The sequence below is a fragment of the Pseudoliparis swirei genome, chromosome 1, assembly GCF_029220125.1.
Source record: "Pseudoliparis swirei isolate HS2019 ecotype Mariana Trench chromosome 1, NWPU_hadal_v1, whole genome shotgun sequence".
Lineage (NCBI taxonomy): Eukaryota > Metazoa > Chordata > Actinopteri > Perciformes > Liparidae > Pseudoliparis > Pseudoliparis swirei.
Window position 1 is genome coordinate 19,397,195 of NC_079388.1, and position 27,444 is coordinate 19,424,638.

The window sequence follows — 27,444 nt, forward strand, 5'->3', positions numbered from 1 at the left end:
GGCTCCAACTCCCCGTGTCCCGTCGTCGGTTCCAGTTCCCCATGTCCCGTCGCCGGCTCCAACTCCCCGTGTCCCGTCGCGGGCTCCAGTTCCCCGTGTCCCGTCGCCGGCTCCAGCTCCCCGTGTCCCGTCGCTGGCTCCAGTTCCCCGTGTCCCGTCGCCGGCTCCAGCTCCCCGTGTCCCGTCGTCGGTTCCAGTTCCCCGTGTCCCGTCGCTGGCTCCAGTTCCCCGTGTCCCGTCGCCGGCTCCAGCTCCCCGTGTCCCGTCGCTGGCTCCAGTTCCCCGTGTCCCGTCGCCGGCTCCAGCTCCCCGTGTCCCGTCGTCGGTTCCAGTTCCCCGTGTCCCGTCGCCGGCTCCAGCTCCCCGTGTCCCGTCGCTGGCTCCAGTTCCCCGTGTCCCGTCGCCGGCTCCAGCTCCCCGTGTCCCGTCGCTGGCTCCAGTTCCCCGTGTCCCGTCGCCGGCTCCAGCTCCCCGTGTCCCGTCGTCGGTTCCAGTTCCCCGTGTCCCGTCGCCGGCTCCAGCTCCCCGTGTCCCGTCGCCGTCTCCAGCTCCCCGTGTCCCGTCGTCGGTTCCAGCTCCCCGTGTCCCGTCGTCGGTTCCAGTTCCCCGTGTCCCGTCGCCGGCTCCAGTTCCCCGTGTCCCGTCGTCGGTTCCAGCTCCCCGTGTCCCGTCGCCGGCTCCAGTTCCCCGTGTCCCGTCGCCGCCCAGGTCGGTTCCAGTTCCCCGTGTCCCGTCGCCGGCTCCAGCTCCCTGTGTCCCGTCACCGGCTCCAGTTCCACGTGTCCCGTCGCCGCCCAGGTCGGTTCCAGTTCCCCGTGTCCCGTCGCCGGCTCCAGCTCCCTGTGTCCTGTCACCGGCTCCAGTTCCCCGTGTCCCGTCGCCGGCTCCAGCTCCCTGTGTCCTGTCACCGGCTCCAGTTCCCCGTGTCCCGTCGCCGCCCAGGTCGGTTCCAGTTCCCCGTGTCCCGTCGCCGGCTCCAGTTCCCCGTGTCCCGTCGCCGCCCAGGTCGGTTCCAGTTCCCCGTGTCCCGTCGCCGGCTCCAGCTCCCTGTGTCCTGTCACCGGCTCCAGTTCCCCGTGTCCCATCGCCGGCTCCAGCTCCCTGTGTCCTGTCACCGGCTCCAGTTCCCCATGTCCCGTCGCCGCCCAGGTCGGTTCCAGTTCCCCGTGTCCCGTCGCCGGTTCCAGTTCACCGTGTCCCGTCGCCGCCCAGCTCCGGCTCCAGCTCCCCTTGTGTAACTTCGCCTTCTAGCTCGAGTTCCTAGTTTGACTTTTCCTCAGTACATAGTTTTTTGTTTCACCTTTACCTGGACTCCTGCTTGTTGCCTCTGCAGCTGAGCTTTTGCCCCAAACCACACCCTCTGACAACTACAGGTAAAATGATTTTGGGGTAAACTGTCCCTTTACCAGTGAAATGTACAGAGCAAAAAGCATCACTTACTGAAGAATACCACAAGGAAAAACACAGGAAAATGTGAATACAAACCAAAGAATAGGCGAAAGCATAGTTATTAATTCAATTCATTACATTTAATAAGGTCGAGTGTACTTCACCATAACCCCAACCTGTTTTGTTCCACGTAAACATGAATACATTTTGGCATTTTATTTCCATATAGTCTACTTCAGTTAAAGAACATTGTTGTCATTTTCGTGAAGTTATAAATATATATCATATACATAGTACACAGAGATTTCTACCATCAATAGCAATCCACCACTGCTTAAAAATTTTCAGCTCATGAATTTAAATGTATATTTCATGTCCAAAAATAAAATGTTCTGTTTAAACTATGTAGCTTCATGTATTTCTACTACCAAGAACTTTATAAAGGCAATTTTTCATGAAGACATCAAAAACAGTGAAAAGACGTAAACGTTTCTGGAAATAATTGATGCTCTGTGTTTTGTAAAATGTTTAATTAACTTTACATTCATTTCCCCTGACCTCACTACTTCAGTAATGTAAAAACATGGAGGCAGCAGAACAGAAGAGCTGTTGGGTTAACTGTGCAGCAGGATGGTGAGTCTGAGGAGAGAGGCTCTGGATGTGATTCACTATCGAGGCTTAAATACGTTAAACGCTGATCAATAGCCCCCATAATACTTGATTATTTGATTCTGAGAAAGCTCCTTGATCATTGCAAACTCTACATTTCCAGCATGCACTCCAGTTTTAAATAGTTTGTTTCTGAGTTCTTCCCAGTAATGACGCCACTGTCCCTCACTGTCGGCTCCAAAGCCGAACAAATGGACCTGGAAGACAAAGGTAAAGACATTTAGAAACAGAAAAGGTGGTAAAAGCGTTCCTAAAATCTCACTAAATAACACAAGATTTCATGATTTCCCCTTTTACGCATTAGCATCCACTCGTCATGGATTAGTGTGTTAAGTTATTCTTTCAATTAAAAATAAAACCTACCTCGTCACAAAGATGCAGAGTAAGAATCAAAGCCAGGAAGCCAGTGGATGGATAATAGCCCTTCTTCTTGAGCCACACTTGATGAACAAACTTAATAAAAGCTGGATTAACGATGCTCATCTGTTAGGAATCAGAAGTGGGGTTTAAACATATTTTTACGAACCGTTACCCTTTGAGACAGGAGAGTTTATTGAGAAACGCTTTTACAAGAATACTCACCAGGTCCGTGTTGAACGTGCGTCCTCTTCTTCTATATGGGATGTTGAAATTAGCATAACAAATGTCAAACACAACATAAAACTAGAATGGACACTCGGTAGAGCGCATACCTTCACATATCACAAGATTGGGCATTGAATTATGAACATTTTGGCATTAGTTGCATGCCAATTGGATAACAATTGACCGCGCTATGGTAAAAAGAAGATGTTGACCTTTTCATGACCTTGACCTTGACCTTTGACCCGATCAATCCCAAAATCTAACCAAATGGTCCCCGGATAATAACCAATCATCCCACCAAATTTCATGCGATTCGGTTTAATGCTTTTTTAGTTATGCGAGTAACACGCATACAAATAAATAAATAAATACACGGCGATCAAAACATAACCTTCTGCATTTTCAATGCGAAGGTAATGATGGGGAGCTTTTTTTTGTCAATAAAATGATAAACCAGCCATTCTGAAAGAAAAGTAGAGTAACATTATTTTTAAATGAAAATGATTACTCACATGCCCGAGTTAATGTACTTTGTAATCCACACAAGATCGCGCATCTTAAATGCAAACAGCAGCAGATGTGTGGTGTCATCTAAATTCACAGAACTCTCTGGATACATGACATGATGAGTTGTTCTGGTCCCAACATCTTTTTCATAGCCTTTCATAGGAGCGTTGTTAATTCTATAAAGTACAAAGGGATTAATTTCACATGTCACTGTTTATAGGGAAAACAGGTTCGGGAATTTTCACTTTTAGTTCCTGACTTTGAGGATGAAAAAATACATTCATGCTCGTCCCGCGGTCTCGTTCCACGTACCTTATGACGAAGTCCTGGAAATCTATGAGAGGTCCGTAATGTGATCCGTTCAAATTAGCAGAATTCCCCACCAGAGCACAAGTCCTGCAGCGGTCGGGGCTGGGTGGTTCAAGTTCAGGGGTTTTTGGGAACTTCTGAAAAATCTTTTTCACGACTTCGATGTAGGAACTGAAGGTGGGATTGTTAGACCGTAAGCGCTGTCAGGGACACACACACATTACTGACATCAAACCACAGGAATTGTACTAAATTAACACATCTGCTGTCACTGTCCCCGCAGTGATTTTATGACGGAAGAGCCTTTACACCAGGGGTGTCGAACTCATGTTCATTGTGGGCCAAATCATCATCATGGCTGCCCTCTTAAAGGGCCGGAAACACTTTATAAACTCCTCGAATATATTGTGAAATAACTCTATTTGCATTTGATTATTGTTTATTTGAGTGTAGAAATATCGTACATCAGAAAATATCTCTAATATTACAACATAAATCCATTTAATCCTAAACTTTCAAAATAAAAGCACAGGATATTTTTTTTCAATTTCTTGAAGAAAAGGTCATCGCGGGCCTCGTGTTTGACACCTGTGCTTTACACAGTAAATTAAGATCAGGGATTTTGTCTAGAATAAATGGAGAATCAAGGTATATTAAAACGATGTGCATATATGTGTGTAGTTGTGTGTGTCTGTGCGATCAAAAGGCTCCATGCACCCCAACATCTGAAATACATATTTTTCTATCAATCTAGGAGTTTTTACAGCCCATTGGTGACGCACAGGGTGCATGCTGGATCGTGACGTACTAAATAGAATAAGAACATACTCTGATCAGAAACACCTCCGTATGTCAAAATGGCTGCTGGAGAAGAGCTGCACTGACCCTGAATACATCTTCCTGGTTGTGGTTAACTTTCTGATCCTGACTTGAACTGCACCGGTCACAACTCACACTCCACCAGTTGAACGCCTCCTCTGAGAGATTGTGGTTAGCTGACAAAAATGGTTCATCAAATTTGTCAAAACGCTGCAGAAACAACGTCCCATTTTCACGTAAACATCGGTCACAGGCGCAGTGTCTCTCCTCCCGAGGCGGTTGGTACGATGGGGTTTCTGCTCTCCAAAACACACAGATGCCCGTCACACACAGCAGGAGAATGAACACGCCCACTTTGGATGTGAGACACCTGAAGCGAAGCGATCTGTAGACAAAGGATGTCGACAGAGACGAGAGAGTTCCATCAGCGGTGAAACGTCAGGAAGTGGCTTTATTCAGTTTGTGATATGCTTAATACACCACTCGACATATATCGATATGTATCTGACAAGATAAATCATATTTGAACATAAAAAGTATTTTGGGCCTACATGTGTCCAAGAAGAGACTTTTTCTAAGGTTCAAAATCTCTGAACTTCTTCAAGCAAGCGCTGGTGACGTCGCTGCAGTGGAGGGGAAACTGGTTTTGTCTGCTTGTTTAGATTTTAATTTTTCCATCTCTAACCATGTTGAAACACCCGTCATTCACAAGACATTCACATTGAAAAAAAGCAACATTTTATGTTTAGATTTTTAGCCAACCTCTGGCACTACATGAATATATCTGGTTAAAAAAAATTATTACGTAATGGTGTCTCCATATATAACCACCAATACAATGACTTTTCATTTAATGATAGCAATAAACGTACTGTTAAATAAATGACACAACAAAACATATATATATATATATAAATATACATATATATAAATATACATATATATATAAATATACATATATATAGATATACATGTATAAATATACATATATATAAAAATATACATATATATAAATATACATATATATATATATAAATATATATATATATATATATATATAAACATGAGAAATAAAAGAAAGGAGCTTTTTTGCCAATCATCTGAGTGAGAAGATTAAATATTCTTACCGTAAGCAGCTCCAAGTCATCGTCAATTCTATATTTAAATACCTCCACCGTGTCCTAAACACAAGTTAAAAAGTGTTTCTTTGTGACTCTTGAGCGTCAACTGAACCACCACCACCTGCGTTTAACGTATTGGTTTCAGGCTTCAACCCCCCCACCTCCACACACACACACACAAACAAACACACACACACCCACACAAACACACACACAAACACACACACACACACACACATCGCCCATTGTCATTCCAGAATAACAAAATATGCAAAACATTAAGGTGTGACTCGTTGCATTCCTTCGAAAGAAAGCACATCAGACAGAGAAACCCAGGAAGGGTTGACAGGCAGCAACTTCACGAGCGTTCTTACACCCAGACGGAGCTGTTCCAATAAAGTCTCACTCAATAGAATCTTATAGACACTTTTATTGTAGATTTAGTGGAGTTTCTCTATCAACCGTAATTTCAGCTGGAATTGTCTGGAAAAAATGTATTTCTGCTAAACCTAAACAAAATGTTGTCTGTTACAACGAGAATGTGAAAACTAAACACACATGTTTTATGAAAAAGTTCGTAAAGTACGTAAAAAAGGAGGAAATGCACTTAAAGGATCAAATAAATATTGTGATTTATAAAACCTTGCGTGTACCTCACAATGGGCAACTCTCTTTAATATAGATCCAGACTCAAGCTGCAAAATGCTCAGCCATGTTCACTTTGCCCAATATGGCTGCTTGAGGAGTTATCATGCGTGTCCTGGATTGACTGAATTGTATGTCACTCATTTATATCTTTAATCAGTAATTGGCTAAACTGATTCTTAGACCCGCCTCTTCTGGGCCAGACCGGTTCGGCCCAGCAAAGACAGACAGACGCATAGAGGAAGTGCAGGAAGCATAGACTTTGCAAAGATATCCTATTTTACTAATATTACTGGGTGTATTCCATATCTCCAAAACACAAATATTGACAATTTGTATAATTTATAAATATAATTAATATTTATTTTGGTATTGTTTTAACTATTTCGATTATTGTTGTTTGTTTATTTCTGTTTATGATTATGTTATTGTGTTAATCTTTGTCTCTTGTTTTTATTTATTGTATTCTATATTTATTGTATTATTATGGCTGTTTATTATTATTTGATTGTGTTAATCCGTCTATGTTTTTTTAATTAATTGTATTGTTTTATTGTATGTCTATTTTTTTAAGACATGTCTATTGCTATTATTGTGTTTATTGTGTCTTGTTTTTAGTACTATTAATGTTAATCTGTCTCATTTTTATTCATTTGATTGTTTAATTCTATGTACATTGTTTTTATTGTTTGATTATGTCTATTGTTTTTATAATATTTACTTTATGTCTAGTTTTTATTGTATTATTATGTTATTGTGTAGTTTTTTGTTAACTGTATTGTTTTATACTATGTATATTGTTTTTATTATTTTATTCTTTGTCTTTCGTTTTTCTTTGTTTTTTGTTTTTCTTGTTTTATTCTATGTCTAAGTTTATTGTTATGCACCTTTCCTTGCATGTTCAACGCGCTCAAATAAACGAGTCTGATTCTCGTTGCCTATTGGTCAACCGTAAATTCTCCCGCTTGAGTATGGGGCGATCTGATTGGCCTCTCACAACAAACCGCTCTCTCATTGGCCGAGGACGACGCGGGCTCTTAAAACGGCCTAAAAGAAGAAGTCCCGGCTGCTCTCCGTGTGGCTAACCGCCGGACATGTCTCCCCCTAACATGTCTCCCCCTAACATGTCTCCCCCTAACATGTCCCCCGCGCTGGACATCCTCCGGTCCGTGTACCGGCACACGGAGACGCTGGAGGAGTTCGCGAGCCGCGTGGTGTTCCGGGACGGACGGAGGGCAGCGCTGGTGGAGCCGACCGACACGCTCCGGTTCACGGGCTTCGTCCGCGGCGTCTTCGTGTGCTTCGACCAGGAGCTGCAACAAGTGCCGAGCGGCAGCCAGGTGACCCGCTGCCGTAAAGCGTCGATATATATATATATATATATATATATATATATATATATATACATGTGTGTGTGTGTGTATGTATTATACAGGATGAGAGTACAACAGGTATTGATTGGAGAACTCAAATGAGTCAAAGAAGAGACAAAAATATCCACCACAGAGGACACGAATGAATAGGAGGATACACATATAAATATGTCCATACATATATATATACACATTCATATATACCGTTCAAAAGTTTGGGGTCATCCAGACAATTTCGTGTCTTCCATGAAAACTCACTTTTATTTATCAAATGAATTGAACATTTCATAGAACATATAGTCAAGACATTGACAAGGTTAGAAATAATGATTAATATTTGAAGTATTAATTTTGTTCTTCAAACTTCAAGCTCAAAGGAAGGCCAGTTGTATAGCTTATATCACCAGCATAACTGTTTTCAGCTGTGCTAGCATAATTGCACAAGGGTTTTCTAATCAGACATTAGTCTTCTAAGGCGATTAGCAAACACAATGTACCATTAGAACACTGGAGTGATAGTTGATGGAAATGGACCTCTATACACCTCTGGAGATATTTCATTAGAAACCAGACGTTTCCACCTATAATAGTCATTTACCACATTAACAATGTAGAGAGTGTATTTCTGATTAATGTTATCTTTATTGAAAAAACAGTGCTTTTCTTTGAAAAATAAAGATATTTCTAAGTGACTCCAAACTTTTTAAAAAATGGAAAAAACAGTATATATATATATATATACATTAAAAACAAAAACGAAATAATGTCTAGTACTATATATATATGCATATATATACGTTCATATATACAGTATATTTATATTTTCATACATACATACATAAAAATGTGTACATGTATGTACACATATATACACACACACAAATTTGTGAGAGAGACTGAATTGTATTTATTTTTTGCACAAAGATGGCTTGTTTTGATTCTGATGCCGGGATGTTCTCTCTCTCTTTTCCCGCTCTCCTCAGATCTGCTCTCTGCCCGAGCTGCTGGCCTTCGTCGTCAACAACCTCACGAGGAAAAGAAAGAAAAACATCCTGGCCCACGGCTACAGCTTCCTGTCCGTGGACCGGGAGCAGCGGGACGCCGACCACTTAAAATTCCAAGGCGACGTGACTCAGAGCGCGGCCTACATCCACGGCAGCGACCTGTGGAAGAAGGCCGCCGCGCGCCTCGGCACGGACCTCACGCGCCACCTGCTGGAGAGCTGCTCCATGTTCGTGGCGGTCCCGCCCTCGTGCGTCTTCCAGGTGTGCGGCGCTCCCATCTACGACAGGGTGAACACGACGAGCGCCTCCACCGGGTTCTACCTGCAGCCCCGGTCCGCCAGGGCGCGCGGCATTGGTGGCGGCGTTAGCGGCGGCGTTGGTGGCGGCGTTGGCGGCAGCGTTGGTGGAGGCGGCGTTGGTGGAGGCGTGGGTGGAGGCGTGGGTGGCGGCGTTGGTGGAGGCATGGGTGGCGGCGTTGGTGGAGGCGGCGTTGGTGGCGGCGTTGGTGGAGGCGTGGGTGGCGGCGTTGGTGGCGGCGTGGGTGGAGGCGGCGTTGGTGGCGGCGTTGGTGGAGGCGTGGGTGGAGGCGTGGGTGGCGGCGTTGGTGGAGGCGTGGGTGGAGGCGTGGGTGGAGGCGTTGGTGGAGGCGTGGGTGGCGGCGTTGGTGGAGGCGGCGTTGGTGGCGGCGTTGGTGGAGGCGTGGGTGGAGGCGTGGGTGGCGGCGTTGGTGGAGGCGTGGGTGGAGGCGTGGGTGGCGGCGTTGGTGGCGGCGTTGGTGGAGGCGGCGTTGGTGGCGGCGTGGGTGGAAGCGTGGGTGGCGGCGTTGGTGGAGGCGGCGTTGGTGGCGGTGTTGGCGGCGCCGTTGGCATTGGCGGCGGCGCTTGGTTCGTAAGGGACCGAGGTGCGGCGACCTGGAAAAGGAAGCGGGAAGCTCTGAGTCTCGCCGCCGGCAGGCCGAGGAACGAGAGGCGGTTGAGAGGGAGGACGGGGAAAAGGAAAAGGGATGCTGACCAGAAGGATGAGGAGGAGTTTAGGACAGGAAAGAGGAGACGGGTCGGACGGCAAGAGGTTCGCAGTGAAACCGCGGAGGAAGGACGACCCTCGGAAGAACCGACGGCGTCTACGAAGCCTTCGGAGAATCGCCCCCCGCGTTCCAAACCGCCCGTCGAAATGCCGACGACTGTACTTCCCGCCGAGGTCGGAGGCCCCGGTTCGAGGCCGGGGCCTCCCTGTCCTCCGCCGCCCTCGCAGACCTTCATCCGCACGCTGGGGTTGCTCTACGGGGGGAGGGGCATGCGCGGCTTCCTCCTCAACAGGAGGAAGAAGAGCGCGGCGGGATGCGGGAGGCTCCGCGGGGAAGACGTGGTGCGGATGGTCTTCTTAGAGGGGACGGCGTTCCTCACCGGGCCGGCGGGGAAGCCGAGGAAGCCGAGGAAGCTCCCCCGGCGCTTCTTCCGCGCGGCGCCCTTGTTCGGGGAGCTGCTGCGGCGACACAAGAGGTGTCCGTACAGCCGGACGCTGCAGAGGACGTGCCCCGTGGCGGAGGCGGTGGGCGGAGCCGAACCGGGGCGGTTGAGCGCCCTCTTGCCTCGCCACTGCGCGCCCCGAAGGGTCTACCTGTTCGTCAAGGAGTGCCTCAGGGCCGTGGTCCCTTTGGAGCTGTGGGGCTCGGACCACAACCGACTTCAGTTCTTCTTCCGGGTCCGGGCCTTCCTGTCCAGCGGCAAGTTCGAGCGTCTCTCGCTGGCCGAGCTGATGTGGAAGATGAGGGTGAACGACTGCGATTGGGCGAAGATCAGTCGAACCGGTAAGGCCGACGCAGCGGGGCGAACGTCTTCCACGTGTTCCGACTGACCCCGCTCCTCTCGCAGCCGGGGTCCCGCCCAGCGAGCTGGCGTACCGCACGCGCATCCTGGGTCGGCTCCTGGCCTGGCTCCTGGACGGGTACGTGGCGGGCCTGGTCCGAGCCTGCTTCTACGTCACGGAGAGCGTGGGCCAGAAGAACGCCCTCCGGTTCTACAGACAGGAAGTCTGGGCCAAAGTGCAGGAATTGGCCTTCAGGTACGAACGCGCATTTCCTCGGCAACGGTGACACACAAGCTCACACATCTGTGTTGTCGTTTAGGGCTCACCTCTCCAAGGGCCAGATGGAGGAGTTGACTCCGGCTCAGGTGGCGGCGCTCCCCAAAGACACCGTCGTCTCCCGCCTGCGCTTCATCCCCAAGACCGACAGCATGAGGCCCATCACGCGAGTCGTCGGAGCGGACGCCAAAACCAGAGTACGTCTCCATCACGGCGTTTAGGCTTGAGACATTATGCATTTGAGGTGTGTGTATGTGTGTTTATGTTTGTGTGTGTGTGCGTGTGTACAACTAGCTATATATATGTGTATGTATGTATATAGCGTTATGTTTGTGTATGTATGTATATATATCTATATATATATTTTTTGTGTATTATATGTAAATACATATGTGTTTGTATATATGTATCTATATATGCCTATATACATCTATATACAGTATGTGTATATATATGTATTTATATATATACGTGTGTATATGTATGTTGCATTATGTGTGTGTATATATATCCAGTATATATATCTATTTGTATACATGTCTGTGTGTGTAATATATATATATATACGTGTGTGTGTTTATATACATGTATATGTGTATATTTGTATTTGTATATATATATTTGTGTGTGGGTGTATATATGTGTATATACGTATGTATGTGTGTGTGTATATATTAGGGCTGTGAAACGATTAAAATCTTTAATCAGGTTAATCACAGGTTTCTGTGGATTAATCATGATTAATCACATATATACATTTGCAGGGCTCTCAAGACAGGCAAGAGCTCCGAGAAGAGTTGTTGACGGGAGGGGGGAGGGGGGTGCAAGTGACTTTTTTTCATCCCGATGTGCGCGCACACGCCGGCATCCGAGCTCTGCGGCGCGCGAGACGGAGATCGGAGTCATGTTAACGTGACACTAGAGACAGAATGACATGCTGCTGGAGAGACGACCAACAACAGACGGATTGGAAGCTCATTCTGCGCATGCGTTAAATGCGTTAAAAAAATAAACTAATTAATCCTGTAATTTAATTAACTGAGTTAACGCGTTATTTTTCACAGCACTAATATATATATATATATACACACACACACATTTACGGTATCCCCCCCCCCCCTTGCAGATCTACCAAGGGCGTGTCCGCAACCTGATGGACATCCTGCGGGCCTGTGTGCGCTCCACGCCGGCCCTCCTGGGCTCCACGGTGTGGGGCATGACGGACATCCACAAGGTGCTGCGCTCTCTAGCTCCGGCCCAGAAGGACGAACCACAGCCCCTCTACTTTGTTAAGGTCTGCCAGTTTTTTTTTGGGGGGGGGGGGGGGGGGGGGTTGTTAAATGCTTGTTTCCTCCTTCCGTCATTCTGTCTTTTCTGTGTGTTTTTAAGGTGGATGTGAGTGGCGCCTACGAGAGTCTGCCTCATGACAAACTCCTTGAAGTGATCGGCCAGGTTCTGACACCCGTCCAGGAAGAACTCTTTACCAGCCGCCGCTATGCCAAGATCTGGGCTGATTCCCATGAGGGCATGAAGAAGTCCTTTGTTCGACAGGTACCGTCTCACACACACACACGCACAGGTGGAAACCTCCAGTTCTGAAGAGTGAGCTTCATCTGTTAAAGCTGCATTCTCTCTCCTGACCACCAGGGGGCGACTCCTCTGGTTGTATAGAAGTCTATGCTTCATGTATTAAAGCTGTAATCTCTCTACTGACCACCAGGGTCAACTCTTCTGGTTGTATAGAAGTCGATGCTTCATCTGTTAAAGCTGCATTCTCTCTCCTGACCACCAGGGGGTATAGAAGTCTATATAGTGACTTGTTCTCTTGATGTATTCCCTCAGTAAACATTGTAAACATGAGTTTATGTCTCAGTCTCTAGTTTCAAGTCTTCTTCTATACAGCATGATGTCATCATTTAGGACTTCCTGGTCATTTAGAGTCACACAGACCATAAAGCAGGGGACGCTTTAGGTGATTGACAGGTCGCTATAGCGGCGTTTTTCGTTCTGGAGAGTTCTCTCATGTTTCTGTTGACACAGGCCGATTTCCTCGAGGGCAACATGAGCGCCACCAACATGAAAGGGTTCGTGACGTCCCTGCAAAAGAGCGGGAAAGTGCATCATGCCATCCTGGTAGAGCAGGTGAGAGCGACGTCCTCGCGCGAGCCTTTAAAAAAAAATTTAAATACGGAAGTTTGAACCCGAGAATTTCGTCTTCATTTTCTATCTCTCAGCATTTCTGCTCGGACCTGAACGGCAGAGACGCGTTGCAGTTCTTCACCCGAATGCTGACCGGCAGCGTGGTTCAGTTCGGAAAGAAGTAAGCACAGCCGACGCTAAACGGAGTTTTACGCAACATCGGTCCCGCTAGTTTTTAGGGTTGGGTACCAAAAATAAACGGTGCCAATATGGCGTGGATTCCGATGATGACAAGAGCAGCCTGAACTCAGATTAGTACCGTCACGTTAATTGCAAGTCTTGGATTCATAAAAGTAGGACAACAAATAATACATTTGCCATTATAAACCATGTTTAAGCTAGCTCGTAGCTCACGTTAGCTACAAGCTAGGGCGAGCTACGAGCTAGCTTAAACACGAGCTACGTCAGTGCGGCCATGAGAACGGCTTTTACAGGGAATATGGCCGTAGAGGTTTTTAATGTCGTCATTGTCAAGCGTTGTTTTGTGGTATCGTTTAAAAAGTACCGGTTTAAAACGATACCCGTCCCTACTAGTTCCGCCCCGTTTTTGTTGTTGTCTCAGAACATACCGCCAGTGCCGAGGGATTCCTCAGGGATCGGTCGTGTCCAGCCTGCTCTGCTGCCTCTGCTACGGTCACATGGAGAACGTCCTGCTCAAAAACATCGCCGAGAAGAAAGGGTACGCGGGGCCACGCACTGCGGGTGTAGTGACACGTCTGCACCAGCAGGGGGACGTCTCTGCGGTCCGTTCACCGTTTGTGTGTTATTTCTCCACCGTAGGCGTTTGATGAGACTGGTGGACGACTTCCTTCTGGTCACGCCCGACTTGCACGACGCACAAACCTTCCTCAAGTACGACGCACAAAACACGCATTTCTGGTCACGGCGGCTCTCGGGTCCCGATATTCTTCTCTTTCTTTACTCTGTTTTTGTTGTTGTAGGGTCTTGCTGGCCGGCGTGCCGCAGTACGGTCTGGTGCTCAACCCGCAGAAGGTGGTGGTCAACTTTCAGGTGGCGGCCAGCGTGGGCTCGTGTCCACCCGGCATCCGCGTGCTGCCCCCCCGCTGCCTCTTCCCCTGGTGTGGACTGCTGCTGGACACGCACTCGCTGGACGTCTCCAAGGACTACTCCAGGTGGAAGCCTCCAGAACCATTAACACATACATTACCGTTAAAGTCTCGGGGCACTTAGAAATGTCCTTATTTCTCAAAGTAAAGCTCTGTTTTTATCAATGAAGATAACATTAAATGAATCATAAACACTCTCTCTACATAGTTAATGTGTAGATGACTATTCTCTGGTGTTTAATGAAGTCTCTACATCGTGTGTAGAGGCCCATCTCCAGTGTTCTAATGGTACATTGTGTTATTGCCTTAGAAGACTAGCGGAGGGGTAGAAAACCCTTTAAACCCTTTTTATGTGAGCGCAGCTGAAAACAGTTATGCTGAGAACTACATTAATATTTACAATAAAAATCATTATTTATAACCGTTTCAATGTCTTGACTACATTTTATATTCATTTTGCAATTAATTTGATAAATAAAAGTGAGTTTTCATAGAAAACACCAAATTGTCTGTGTGACCCCAAACCTTTGAACGGCAGTGTGTTCATTTTTAACATTTATTTTCATGTCTTTTTGTTGTCGTTGCCATGGTCCCCTGACTCTCCACAGCTATGCGGACCTGTCTCTGCGCTACAGCCTGACTCTGGGCTCGTCTCACTCGGCCGGACAGCAGATGAGGAGGAAGCTGACGGCCATCCTCCGGCTCAAGTGTCACCCTCTGTTCCTGGACCTGAAGGTCAGGGAGATAATGGTTCCTTTTTTATCTAAAAAGAAACAAACAAACATCCCTTTTATTTGAAGAGCTTGTAAAGTAACATTTCCACTGTTCAAAAAGGCTCTCGACCCCAATATGTGTTCCTCAGCAGCAACACAAACGTATATTAGCCTGAATCTGCATTTATTGTTGTCAATAATCTCCATGGTGACCAGCTGGAAGTTCTTCTGAAACAACATTTGATCAAGTTCAACGATCTCGGAGTCTATGACTTACAAAAGAAGGTCGCGGATTGATGGTAAATATCAGTAAATGCAGTCAATCAGATCAGGGAACAGAAAATATAACGACCGATGTTATGCATCGCGTACGAATATTAAAGAAAGTTGACTTTATATGTACGCCATTTTGCATTTGATTTGAGATGCATCAATAAAGTGAAAGCCCCCCCCCCCCCCCCCACACACACACTGCTTTTCTTTTTTCAGTCACTTTAACTTCACCGTCTCTGTCGTGCTTCTCTTCCTCAGACCAACTCTCTTGAGGGCGTCTACAAGAACGTCTACAAGCTGGTGCTGCTTCATGCATGCAGGTAAAGAAAAGTGACTTCGCTATCTACTTTAAAAAAATATATATTTTTTTTTTACTGTTGTCAGATTAAAATACGAAGATTTAACCGTCTAATATTCAGATTTTTTTATTTTTATAAATTCAATGGGTAATTCAATATGAATAATTATAATAATTAGTTTTGAAAGACATTTACAATGAACACAAATGTCCTCTTAAGATCTTAAAGCTGCTATTAATGCGATTGAGAGCATTTCGATTGCCTCTTTAAGGCTCTCAACATGGCGACGGCTAATGGTGTCTTCTCTCTTCTTCTGTGGTGTTTTTCCTCGCGGAAGGTTCCACGTCTGCGCCCAGCGTTTGCCCTTCGGTCAGACAGTCGCTCTGAACCCCGACTACTTCCTGCAGATGATCTTGGGTTTGGCTCAATACGCCAACCGGCTCATCAGGCTCAGCAACAAAGGCACAAACAATAACTATATAAATATATTTATACTTCTGGAACAACTCATTATTTAAGGAATATTGAGCTTGCTTCCTTTTTCTTCTTATTCCTTCCTTTTCTTCGTTCTTCGTGGTTCCTTCCTTTTCTTTTTTCTCTTCTTCCTTCCTTCCTTTTTTTCCCTTCTTTCCTTCCGTTTTTCTCCTTCCTTCCTCCCTTCTTCCTTTTTTCTTATTCTTTTTCCTCCATCTATTTCCTTATTCTTTCCTTCCTTCCTTCCTTTTCTTCTTTTTTCTTCCTTCCTTCCGTTTTCTTATTCCTTCCTTCTTCTCCTTACTTTTTCTTCTTCGTCCTTCCGTTTTATTTTGTCCTTTTCTCTTTCTTTCCTTTCCCTTCTTCTTCATTCCTTCTTTTTCTTCCTCTTCGTTCCTTTTTCTTCTTTCTTTCCTTCCTTTTCTCCTCCTCCTCTCAGGACCGGACCTGGGCAGTAGTATCCAGGTGGAGGCCGTGGAGCTGCTCTTCTGTGTGTCCTTCGTGTTCGTGCTGTCGCAGCATCGCTTCCTCTACAAGGCTCTGCTCCCTCACCTGCACACGCGTACGTATGCCTGACCGTAAACCTGACCGTACACCTGGCCGTACACCTGGCCGTACACCAGTCCGTACACCAGTCCGTACACCAGTCCGTACACCTGGCCGTACACCAGGCCGTACACCAGTCCGTACACCAGGCCGTACACCAGGCCGTACACCTGACCGTACACCTGGCCGTACACCTGGCCGTACACCTGGCCGTACACCTGGCCGTACACCAGGCCGTACACCTGACCGTACACCTGACCGTACACCTGGCCGTACACCAGGCCGTACACCTGACCGTACACCAGGCCGTACACCTGGCCGGCTCGCTCACACACATTCACGCTCACTCATGCTCACACGCTCACACACACGCTCACACACACACACACATACACAAACACACACACGTACAACATGGAAGATACAACTCATGAATCCCCAAAGACCAGAACCAGGAGATGAGAAGATACCTGAAGGAAAAACGAACCATCACATTATTAATTTGTGCAAAGTTGATATTTATTTTGTGTTAAGCAAACCAAACGTAATCTGCAGCATCGGATGGAAAACTTCACGGAACTCGAGTTACATCCAGTAACTATGACAACTCAATTTATGCCATAATCGCAATTTTTAAATAGTAATTTGCACTAAAAGTGGGTAATAAACTAAAAGCGGCAAAAACTGATACGCACACGATGATAATAATAATAATAATAAAGGTGTCTGATGGCCTCTGCCAAGCAAAGCTGTGGTTGTTGCTTCAATGTTTTGCACTTCTACCCTCACATAGAGTTCGTAGGGTCATGGAAAAAAGTTCTGGAATTTAAAATGATTATTTCCGGTCCTGGAAAAGTCCTTAGAAAAAAATGCACAACCCAAAGTTTTGGAAAAGTCCTGGAAAATGTGTCATTTAAATAAAAAATAATTAATTAATTATTTATTTTTAAATGGTTATTTCCGGGCCTATAAAAAAGTCCTGAACATTTTTTTTAATTTCAAAAAACATTTGGAAAAGTCCTGTAAATATGTTATATTCATACGTTTAAATATTTATTATTGTAATCAAACTATTGTCTCATTAATTTGTGTAATTTAAGGTTTATACTCGTGTATACACGGAGATTTGACAAAATGTTTTGGTCATGGCCATTAGGTTTAAAAGTCATGGACAGGTCATGGAAAGGTCATGGGAATCCATTAGTCGACGTGTGTATGAAGCCCACTCTTGATCATGAACTCAGTCACACTAAACGTGTTTGTTCAGGGAAGTTGCTGAACTGCAGGAACGTAGAGGCAGCGATCTCATTGAGAACACATGAATGAACGATTTGATCGCTCTGACTGAACTCTGCCCAATGGCCCCAGACACCGTCTCACGTGCACTTTAATCGGTTTTATCGTCACATTTTTACAGGTGCTGGAAGGGAACAAATCTAATAAATCTTTTCTTTTTTTCCTTCAGGGAAACGCAGCCTCGAGCAAAGTCTGGGGCCCACGAGGCTGGCCAGGGTCCGCCAGGCCACGAACCCCAGGACCCCAGTGGACTTCTGGGCCATCCAGATGTAGACTACCCCCCCTCAATTACAGCTCCCATGAACACCATGAAACCCTCAGTAGCTCAAAGGTCGACTTATACATGTTTAGTCGTTGTGTCGTGAGTTTTGTCTATTTTTTTTCCGGTTATCTGATCGTCCATGTCAATGAAAAACAGTCATAAAGTCATAAAACGTTGACGTGATAAACCCTCGGTCAGAAACACAATAAAGAGGTATATTTGAAAATCGTCCCGCTGGACTTTGATTTATACTTTGTGGTAGTTTTCCAGAGAATATGTCGTGTTTATAACTCAACTGTAGGAAGATTTTGATCTGATTCAATTATGTTTTTGTACAGTTTACGACGATGTAAAAAAAAAAATTTCAATTCAGACTTTGACTGTTAAATAAATCCACTTTTGTTATTAACGACCTCAGTTGTCCGGTTCTGGTGAATCCCGGTAAATGTGAACCTGCAGCGACAACGATCTGGAGAATGTCCTTTAAAAAAAAAAAATTTGTTCAGTGATTGGTCCTCCTGATGCCACAGCAGACCAGTCTGTAGAGCGCCACCATCGGGATGGGAATCACAGGCACCACGGACAGCAGGACGATGATGGTAAACACCCAGTCTGGATAGGACTTCACCTCCATTTTGGGGAATTGCTCCTAAAGGAAAAAAACATCAAATAAGTGTAAATAAAGAATATTGTAAGTTGAAAAAAATAGTTTGATGTTTTGGGAAATTGGCTGATTCTCTTTACTCTCCCTCCTCTCATATCCGTTTGGTTAGCTTAGCATAACTTTAAAGTCCCTTTGCTCAACCAAGACATGTTCCTAGCATGCAACTCCCCATAAAACCACAATTAATGTCTTTACTTTTTAGTTTGTGTATGGTTTAAGAAAGAAGAGGCTGGACTCTCTCCTTACATAGGCTGGGTTCCACGTGGGATACGTTGGGCGTTGTTGTGTCTGGACGACGATGTAGGCGATCAACACCACCAGGAGCATGAGAGGACTGATCACCATCCAGCACGCCTTCCAGAACATGTTGGGCTTCTTCCCAGTCATGAAGACGATGTCTTCACTGAATCTGTCGGGAGGATAACGGGGACCAGAGGAAATAGCTCAGCGCACCGGGATCTCCATTTGTGTTTGAATCTCATGAAACCGACAGTGTGTATAAAGAAAGTAGAAAAATAAGTTACTTCTTCATCCCGTAGACGTAAATGACCGCAACGATCTCGAAGAACGCGACGATGAGCAGAGGAACGGAGCCCACGTTGGCGTTAAAGATCTCCACCCAGTAGTTCCCCGAACCCAAGGTGAAGATGAGAGCCATGAGGAAGGCTGTGGAGCAGATGCCCGCTGAGGAAGTGAGGGAATGTTTTAGCTCTTTACACTCCACCCTCCGAACTCTACGCTTTCACCTCCTACTTCTATCTACCCGTCACGACTCCATCGGGGATCCACTTGGGCAGCAGTTGGAGGTCTTTGATGGGCGTGAGGATGGCCTCCACGTTGCCGAACATGGAGGAGAGGCCCAGGCAGAGGAGCATGGCGAAGAACAGCACGGCCCATACCTGCGCGCCCGGCATCTCCACCACCGCCTCGCTGAACACGATGAACGCCAGGCCGGTGCCCGATGCGCTCTGGGGGGGGGGGGGGGAGACGGTAATCGGTAAAAGAGAGATGGAGGAAGGGATTTTGGAAAACCCCAGAATGCATCGTGTCAGATTGGATGTTTCGTCAAAGTTCTAACTCGCACAGGCTCCGCCCCTCCAGTTCAGTAGAGGGCGGAGCCTGTGTGAGTTAGGGAGGTTACGATAATGTAACCCTTGTTCTTTTGGCGCAGGCGAAGCCCTCGACCATGGGGGGGTCCTGCCGACCTATACGCTGCCTGAAAAGGTTGTTGGGTATGGAGGACTTAAAATGACTTAAGTATAAATAAATAAATGCATGAATAAATATAGGAATAAATAAATACATGCTTAAATAAATGTATAAATAAATGCTTTATTTATTTATTCCTGTATTTAATTATTTATACATTTATTTATTTATTCCTATATTTATTCATGCATTTATTTATTTATACGTAAGTCATTTTAAGTCCTCCATAGTTGGGTGTCTAGCAGTGATGTGTGCATGCAATTGAGTCAGCATATTTTGTTAATGTATTTTTACCCATAGAGTCCAGTAGAGGGCTTTGCCTGAGTTTTATAGAACTGAACCTTCGCCACAATACCTGGTCAAGGAATGTTTGCAGGTCACAGTGCCTCAGGTCCACACTGGCCACCTCACCTGGAGACGTCCGATTTAGATACTCCAACCAGTGATCATAGTTGTCCACTGTCACGTTCTGGTCTGAAAGCTCAAAGTGGTTGGTCAGAGCCACGATGTTCCTGCAGATCGGACCCCCCCCCCCACCCAAAAAAATAATAATTAGATTCTGCCTCGTTTGTATCGGCAAAGAAAAACCAATAACACATTTTAAATAACATGGCGTTTGTGTTTATATACGCACTCCTTCATGCAGGAGTTGAAGGCGGAGTTGGCTTTAAATCCCAGGATGGAGAAGATGGGGATGGCACCGTAGAGAGAGGTGCCGCTATTTATCACTCCCACGATAACCGCATCCATCTCACAGTTGTTTCTAAAGGCAACAGAAAGAAAGTCACTCGCATATCGTCCAAATGGAACCGTCATGGGGGGCAGAGGCAGGGGCGGTTTTTCCTTTAGGCGGTATAGGCGGCCGCCTAGGGCGCCATTCAGAGGGGGCGCAAAAAAATGCGCCCAGCTGGGCAGTTTTTTTTGAGCCCCCATCTATATCTCCAACCAATATTTTGACGGCAATGCCAGCCATCAACAGAACAGAAAACAAAAAAAACATTAAAGCTGCAAGCACCGTCGAACGGGTCCTCGCTCATCTGAGCCGGTCGGGGACGCCGGCGAGACGTCGGCGCGCTCGGCCGAGGACGCAGGCACGCCGGTCGGACTCGACTCGGGCCGTGACTTGTAACGAGCACAAGTTTGGGGCAGATTCGACAAAGTCCAGTTCCGCCTCTAGGTGGCGCTTTAACTACGTGAACATATTCATGCATCACGTGTCCCTACGTGAAGTGTAGACCACGTCATGTAAATTCAATGTAAAAAAAAAAAAATGATGAAAAAGAGCTGTCTTGTCTTGGAATCGATCACGCATCTCCAGGTGTCCAGTCAACCACTCATCATGCTGAGCTATAGAGCTAGCTGCATTACAGGCAGCCGTAGGCGCTCACATTATTTTGGGCACGACGAGGGAGTGAATGTGCACCATTGATCAGGGGGGCGGAGCTGGAACGTAGTTCAGCACAGACGTGACATTTTCTCAGGGATTTTGTTCTTTATTTAATGTTTGTTCATTGTTGCGATCGTTGTTCTGTTTATTTGAAAGAAATTCAGTCTTGCAGGGCACAATAGCGTTTGTAAGTTGAAATTCCGTTTTCGTGCAAAATCGTTTTTAATTTGGGGGGGGGGGGGGGGCGCCACCACGAGTGAAGCTCGCCTAGGGCGCCAAATGTGCTCGGGCCGCCCCTGGGGCGAGGGGAGGGGGGAAGGGGGGGGGTGGTAGTTTTCCCACTCCATTACCTCTCTGCATTGTAGCTGGAGATCGCTATGAGGCCTCCAAAGGCCACGGAGATCGAGAAGAAGATCTGCGTGAACGCGTCCAGCCACACCTGAGGTTTCCTCAGTACCTCCCACTAAGAAGAACACGGCACATGAGCTCACCTGGGGCCGGCGCGCAGTCGCACTGTCACAACCTAGGTGGTATGTATACCGAGTGGACCGACTCACGTCCGGAGTGAAGAGGTACACCAGTCCAACAGTGGCGCCGGGCAGAGTGAGGGCACGGATCAGGAAGATGGTCAGCACCAGGTAGGGGAAGATGGTGGTCACGTACATGGCCTGAAGCGTGCGACACGGGGCTTCGTTAGCTACGGTAACTACGCAGGTATGTTGAAATGAAGCGTGTGTGAACGGACCTTCCCCATGGACTCGAGGCCTCTGACTAAGCAGACGTAGACCACGCACCAGGCGCTGGCCGTACAGATGACCAGCCACCAGTGCAGAGAGCCGCTGGCCTCGATGTCGGGCGTGATGTCCAGGGTCTCGCGGTACCAGAAGTAGTTGGCCGGAGTGCTCTTTACACACTCCGTGTTGTAACCTGCATGGATGTATGCAATGAAAACTGAAATTTAGGACACTAACAGAGGAGGAAACAAATAAATATGTATACATTTATTTATATATATTTATTTATACACATTATTTATATATAAACATATTTATATTTATTCATATATATATTTATATATATTTATTTATATATAAAGATGTTTATATATATATATATAATTTTTTAAATATATAAATATATGTAAATATAACTATTTATATATTTATATAAATATTTATACATAAATGTGTATATAAATATATAAATATTTATATAAATATTTATATATATTTATATATAATTTTTTTTTTTTCCTAAACCATGCTCAGATTGTCTTTAACATAGTTCAGTTAAAAATATTGGAAATATGTAGTATCTCTAAACACAATGTATTGTCATGAAACCATTTTAATACCTTGGTAAGTTTACTGAAAACAAATGAGAGCATGCTTTGAGCTCCTAACTTGTCCCACATTTTATCATCTCTTTTTATATAGAGTTGTGTCACAATTTGCCTTTGTGCCATAAAATAATAAAAAGTTCCAGTAGTTTTCCAACTAAATCTGACCTGAAAGGTGTCGTTGTTAGTTTATGAGTATTCTCGTCACAAGGGTCAATCGAAGAGCTTTTCTTTACAAGAAATGTTACATAGAGCGTTATTGGCAATACTTGTGTCACTCACCGCCGCATCGAGAGCTTCTCGTTACCTGTCAGGTTGTCGTTGAGGGGACACTGTCCCCACGGCAACGGGCTTTGGAAGGAGTGAAAGAGGTACCAGAGCACCCAGGCGACAAGTGTGTTGTAGAAGATGCACACCAGGAACGACACCAGCATGGAGGCGATCCCTTCAAATATGAGGAGCGACAGGAGAAAGAAGAAGGATGATGATGATGATGAATTTAAGGTCATAATAATAAATGTCTCAGATGGTTCCAGGCCACCCACCGACTCCAACCAGGAACGGCGAGATGGAGTTCCAGACGCCGATGCTGCCCATGCGGAACCGCTGACCGATGGCCAGCTCCAGGTAGAGCAGCGGGAGGCCCTCGAACACCAGCGCTATCAGGTAGGGGATGAGGAAAGCCCCTGAAGACAGGAAGTACATATTTATTCATATATAAATATATATTTATTTAGAGATATATTTATATTAGTGCTGTGAAAAATAACGCGTTAACTCAGTTAATTAAATTACAGGTTTAACTATTTTTTTTTTTTACGCATTTAGCGCATGCGCAGAATGAGCTTCCAATCCGTCTGTTGTTGGTCGTCTCGAACCAGCAGCATGTCATTCTGTCTCTACGTGTCGCGTTAACACTTATCGATCTCCGTCTCGCGCGCCACAGAGCTCCGTGCGCGCGCATCGGGACCGAGCAAAAAAAAAGTCACTTGTCAATCTGTCCACCTGTCCGGGCCGGTGAGGTTTCAGCTTTGCAGCGGTGTCCCCGCCGTCCCTTTCATCACGGCCCAGTTCATGAAGAAAACCCACACAGTCAGTTTGCCTCAGCAGCTGCTAGAGGAAGACTAGAGGCCTTTAGATTGTATCATGGTGGAGTTAATGGTTGACAAACAAGAGAAAAATGCTCTGTTTAACCCTCCTGTTACCTTTACATTTACTGACATATTTTACCCTCGGGGTCAATTTGACCCCAGCAATTAAAACCTCCAGAAAATTATAAGAATGAATATTGCTTCCCAAGTTTAAGTGTGAGGTACTTTATGTTTGTTTGTTGACTACCTAAATAGCCCTTTAAATAAATAAAAAAGTTGATATTTCTTATATGTTTGACACAGTGAAAAACAGCCTGGGGTCAAATTGACCCTAAAGAACACCGACATTAAACATTGAATGGGGTCAAATTGACCCGAAAGGTAACAGGAGGGTTAAACATTCTGTTTAGTATGAAGATGTATTAATGTTCCATATGGAAGAAAACTGCTAAATAACTGCTGAGTTGCAGCACCATTGTATAGAAGAATGTATAAATGTATATATCCGTCATTTGTCATAAATCTCTATGTTCTCACAAAATATACCGAGAATATCGGTAATATGTGATTTATTAATCCACAGAAACCTGTGATTAACCCGATAAAATTTTTTAATCGTTTCACAGCCCTAATTTATATCTATAAATATGTTTTGTTATATATAAATATATTTATATATATAAATTATATATATTATTATATAGTTATATATATATAACTATATATATATATATAAATATATATGTATAAATATATTTATTTATATAAATATGTATATTTATATATATGTATATTTATATCTATAAATATGTTTATTTATATATAAATATATACATATATTTATATATAGAAATATATATATAATATATAATTATATAGTTATATATATAACTATATAATAATATATAAAAATATATATGTATAAATATATTTATTTATATAAATATGTACTATGTCCTATATATATATACAAATATATATATAAAAATATATATACAAATATACATACAACATTTTTAAACACAATATTCAGATCCCTCCCTCTTTTTATTTCATTTTTTATTTTTTATTTTTATTTTTTTATTTTTTATTTTATTATTATTTTATTTCATTATTTTATTATTTTTATCTTACCTATTTTAAGGATGTGAAGCACTTTGTACATTCGTGTTGTGAAGGGTGCTATACAAATAAAGATTTACTTACTTACTTACTGACAGGCCTCTGGGCCAATGAGAAGAGGAGGATCACAAGAACTGAATGAAGAGACACTGAACGGTAATGCACAGGGTTTTCATTCATTCCAACATCTCATAATGGGTTAAAATAGTTATAAATATAGAAGAAAATAAACAACTAAAATGTCTAAACCCTAACTCACCCCCTCCGTAGATCTGGCACAGGTAAGGGAAACGCCAGACGTTGCCGATTCCCACCGCGAAGCCGATGCAGGTCAGCAGGTACTGGACCCTGTTGTCCCATTGGGGTCTCTTCTCCGGCCCGGAGGCCAGTGCTTTGCCCATCCTGAAGCCGGCAGGAAAAGAAACGCCAGCTCGTCTTCGTCTCTTTAAGTCTTTACTGTCGGTTAATGAGTTGCAGCTTCAAGTCGAGGGAATAGATTGTATTGTTCCCTGAGAGGAAGTCGGTGGGGCCGATATGGAAATCTGGTCACGGTGATGATTTTAATGGTTACACTTTTTTTTTTTAAACCCTGGTACTCAGATTAATGGATAACCTGGGGCCGGTGTTTATAGCCAAAGCTCAAAAGGCCATTTGGAGCCGCTCGGTGTTAACTGGCTGTCTTTTCTCCAAATATTAAAGTTTTAAGGCAGTCTCTGTTGTTGACAACTGTTTCCGAAAAAAAACCACATTTTAAAATGTACACACAATGTCTTAAAGTTAAATGTGTTAAAATGTGGACCGCGACATACAGACGCTAGACTCTTTGCTAGCTTATTAGCTCCTTAACACAGAAGTCAATGGAGCAGCGTTAGCTTGCGTACTCGGCTTTATTTGACTTCGCCGAGCTCTTCTTTCAATTCAATTCAATTCAATTCAGTTTATTTGTATAGCCCAATTTCACAAATTACAAATTTGTATCTGAGTGCTTTACAATCTGTACACATAGACATCCCTGCCCCAAAACCTCACATCGGACCAGGAAAAACTCCCAAATAACCCTTCAGGGGGAAAAAAAGGGAAGAAACCTTCAGGAGAGCAACAGAGGAGGATCCCTCTCCAGGATGGACAGAACAATAGATGTCATGTGACCAGAAGGACAGATTTAGAGTTAAAATACATTCAATGAATGTGACAGAGTGTATGAATAGTTCATAGTAGGCATATTCCACGATGGAGACCTCCACGATCCATCAGGCAGATGGCGGTAGAGAGGAGTGGGCGGAGTCTCAACAGGACAGTGGTGTGGTCGGTAGCAGGAATTCCACGACCCAGACCTCGATGATCCATCAGGCAGATAGGATCTATGCCGTCTCATAGGGTCCGAGTATTCCTACAGACCTTAGTGGTAATGACTTTATGAACTTCTTTAATGAAAAGATTTTAACTATTAGGGACAAGATTAATAATCTCTTGCCCTTAACCAGTGCCAATCTGTCCTCAAGTGGAATGGCCTTGGAAACCGCTGTATGCCCTGGTGTATATTTGGAGGGCTTTTCTCCCATCAACTGTGACCAATTATCTTCAACGGTTTCTACTTCGAACACGTCTACCTGTCTCCTGGACCCCGTCTACCTGTCTCTAGGACCCCGTCTACCTGTCTCTAGGACCCCGTCTACCTGTCTCCTGGACCCCGTCGACCTGTCTCTTGGACCCCGTCTACCTGTCTCTTGGACCCCGTCTACCTGTCTCCTGGACCCCGTCGACCTGTCTCCTGGACCCCGTCTACCTGTCTCTTGGACCCCGTCTACCTGTCTCTTGGACCCCGTCTACCTGTCTCCTGGACCCCGTCGACCTGTCTCTAGGACCCCATCTACCTGTCTCCTGGACCCCGTCTACCTGTCTCTTGGACCCCGTCTACCTGTCTCTAGGACCCCATCTACCTGTCTCTTGGACCCCGTCTACCTGTCTCTAGGACCCCATAAACCTGTCTCTTGGACCCCGTCTACCTGTCTCTTGGACCCCGTCTACCTGTCTCTAGGACCCCATAAACCTGTCTCTTGGACCCCGTCTACCTGTCTCCTGGACCCCGTCTATCTGTCTCTTGGACCCCATCCCGACGAGGCTGCTTAAAGACGTGTTGCCTTTAATTGGCAGCTCTCTATTAGATATTATCAATGTGTCTCTGCTAACAGGCCACGTACCACACTCCTTCAAGGTGGCTGTTATTAAACCTCTCCTGAAGAAGCCCACTCTGGATCCAGAGGTGTTGGCTAACTACAGACCGATCTCTAACCTCCCTTTCCTCTCCAAGATCCTTGAGAAAGTGGTCGCAAATCAGTTGTGCGACTTTCTACATCATAATAGTTTATTTGAGAAATTTCAATCAGGATTTAGAAAACACCACAGCACCGAGACGGCACTGGTGAAAATTACAAATGACCTCTTAATGGCAGCAGATAGAGGACTCCTCTCTGTACTGGTCTTGTTAGACCTTAGTGCTGATAGAGGACTCCTCTCTGTCCTGGTCTTGTTAGACCTTAGTGCTGATAGAGGACTCCTCTCTGTCCTGGTCTTGTTAGACCTTAGTGCTGCATTCGACACCATTGACCATGACATCCTGTTACAGAGACTGGAGCAGTCGATTGGCATTTCAGGCACGGCACTAATTTGGTTTAAATCCTATTTATCAGATCGATCTCAATTTGTATTTGTAAACGATGATGCCTCGATAACCACCAACGTTAATCACGGAGTTCCACAAGGTTCTGTGCTTGGACCAATTTTATTTACCTTATACATGCTTCCTTTGGGCAATATTATCATGAAACACTCCATAAACTTTCATTGTTATGCAGATGATACTCAACTATATCTATCGATAAAACCAGAGGAGAGCAACCAACTCGGTAAAATTCAAGCATGTCTTAAAGACATAAAAACATGGATGACCTGCAACTTCTTGATGTTAAACTCAGACAAAACCGAAGTAATTTTAATCGG

At 45.0% G+C, this 27,444-nt stretch overlaps 3 protein-coding genes across 5 annotated transcripts; 1 reads left to right on the forward strand and 2 right to left on the reverse strand.

The window, feature by feature from the left end:
• Positions 1-1,502: 1,502 nt before the first annotated feature.
• Positions 1,503-5,480, reverse strand: LOC130202900 (CMP-N-acetylneuraminate-beta-galactosamide-alpha-2,3-sialyltransferase 2-like). Of its 2 annotated transcripts, none has more exons than XM_056428868.1 (7): positions 5,406-5,480; positions 4,414-4,663; positions 3,463-3,659; positions 3,156-3,326; positions 2,641-2,671; positions 2,422-2,541; positions 1,503-2,255 (listed from the first exon to the last, which is right to left on the reverse strand). In XM_056428868.1, the coding sequence occupies exons 1-7, from the start codon at positions 5,423-5,425 to the stop codon at positions 2,088-2,090; spliced, it is 957 nt and encodes a 318-aa protein (XP_056284843.1). In that variant the 5' UTR covers positions 5,426-5,480; the 3' UTR covers positions 1,503-2,087. The 2 variants fall into 2 exon arrangements, with proteins under 2 accessions (XP_056284843.1, XP_056284772.1); XM_056428797.1 differs by having other exon boundaries at positions 4,345-4,663.
• A 1,650-nt stretch (positions 5,481-7,130) lies between these two features.
• Positions 7,131-17,862, forward strand: tert (telomerase reverse transcriptase). Its single transcript, XM_056430550.1, has 17 exons — positions 7,131-7,384; positions 8,401-8,792; positions 9,312-10,228; positions 10,293-10,482; positions 10,547-10,700; positions 11,630-11,797; positions 11,893-12,054; positions 12,544-12,645; positions 12,738-12,823; positions 13,265-13,381; positions 13,483-13,554; positions 13,644-13,835; positions 14,378-14,504; positions 15,014-15,075; positions 15,392-15,516; positions 15,968-16,090; positions 17,540-17,862. Exons 1-17 carry the CDS (start codon positions 7,139-7,141, stop codon positions 17,641-17,643), a joined length of 3,339 nt encoding a protein of 1,112 aa, XP_056286525.1. The 5' UTR covers positions 7,131-7,138; the 3' UTR covers positions 17,644-17,862.
• Positions 17,863-18,125: 263 nt separating this feature from the next.
• Positions 18,126-25,077, reverse strand: LOC130202131 (sodium-dependent neutral amino acid transporter B(0)AT1-like). 2 transcript variants are annotated; one of them, XM_056427556.1, is made up of 13 exons: positions 24,704-25,077; positions 22,777-22,917; positions 22,539-22,676; positions 21,638-21,819; positions 21,446-21,560; positions 21,374-21,383; positions 21,243-21,341; positions 20,140-20,268; positions 19,861-20,017; positions 19,060-19,264; positions 18,821-18,980; positions 18,543-18,705; positions 18,126-18,281 (listed from the first exon to the last, which is right to left on the reverse strand). In XM_056427556.1, exons 1-13 carry the CDS (start codon positions 24,843-24,845, stop codon positions 18,135-18,137), a joined length of 1,788 nt encoding a protein of 595 aa, XP_056283531.1. In that variant the 5' UTR covers positions 24,846-25,077; the 3' UTR covers positions 18,126-18,134. The 2 variants fall into 2 exon arrangements, with proteins under 2 accessions (XP_056283531.1, XP_056283443.1); XM_056427468.1 differs by lacking the exon at positions 21,374-21,383 and having other exon boundaries at positions 21,243-21,355; positions 21,450-21,560.
• Between the last annotated feature and the right edge of the window lie 2,367 nt (positions 25,078-27,444).

Coding starts and splice junctions, on each gene's coding strand:
- LOC130202900 (XM_056428797.1), bottom strand. CDS start 5,425: ATGACTTGGAGCTGCTTACG. Junction 3,327..3,462: donor TTCCAGGACTTCGTCATAAG/GTACGTGGAACG, acceptor TGTACTTTATAG/AATTAACAACGCTCCTATGA. Junction 2,672..3,155: donor AAGTACATTAACTCGGGCAT/GTGAGTAATCAT, acceptor CATCCCATATAG/AAGAAGAGGACGCACGTTCA.
- tert (XM_056430550.1), top strand. CDS start 7,139: ATGTCTCCCCCTAACATGTCTCCCCCTAACATGTCTCCCCCTAACATG. Junction 10,229..10,292: donor GGCGAAGATCAGTCGAACCG/GTAAGGCCGACG, acceptor CTCCTCTCGCAG/CCGGGGTCCCGCCCAGCGAG. Junction 14,505..15,013: donor CTCTGTTCCTGGACCTGAAG/GTCAGGGAGATA, acceptor TCTCTTCCTCAG/ACCAACTCTCTTGAGGGCGT.
- LOC130202131 (XM_056427468.1), bottom strand. CDS start 24,845: ATGGGCAAAGCACTGGCCTCCGGGCCGGAGAAGAGACCCCAATGGGAC. Junction 21,561..21,637: donor GCCTCGAGTCCATGGGGAAG/GTCCGTTCACAC, acceptor CGCACGCTTCAG/GCCATGTACGTGACCACCAT. Junction 18,981..19,059: donor CCCCGATGGAGTCGTGACGG/GTAGATAGAAGT, acceptor TCACTTCCTCAG/CGGGCATCTGCTCCACAGCC.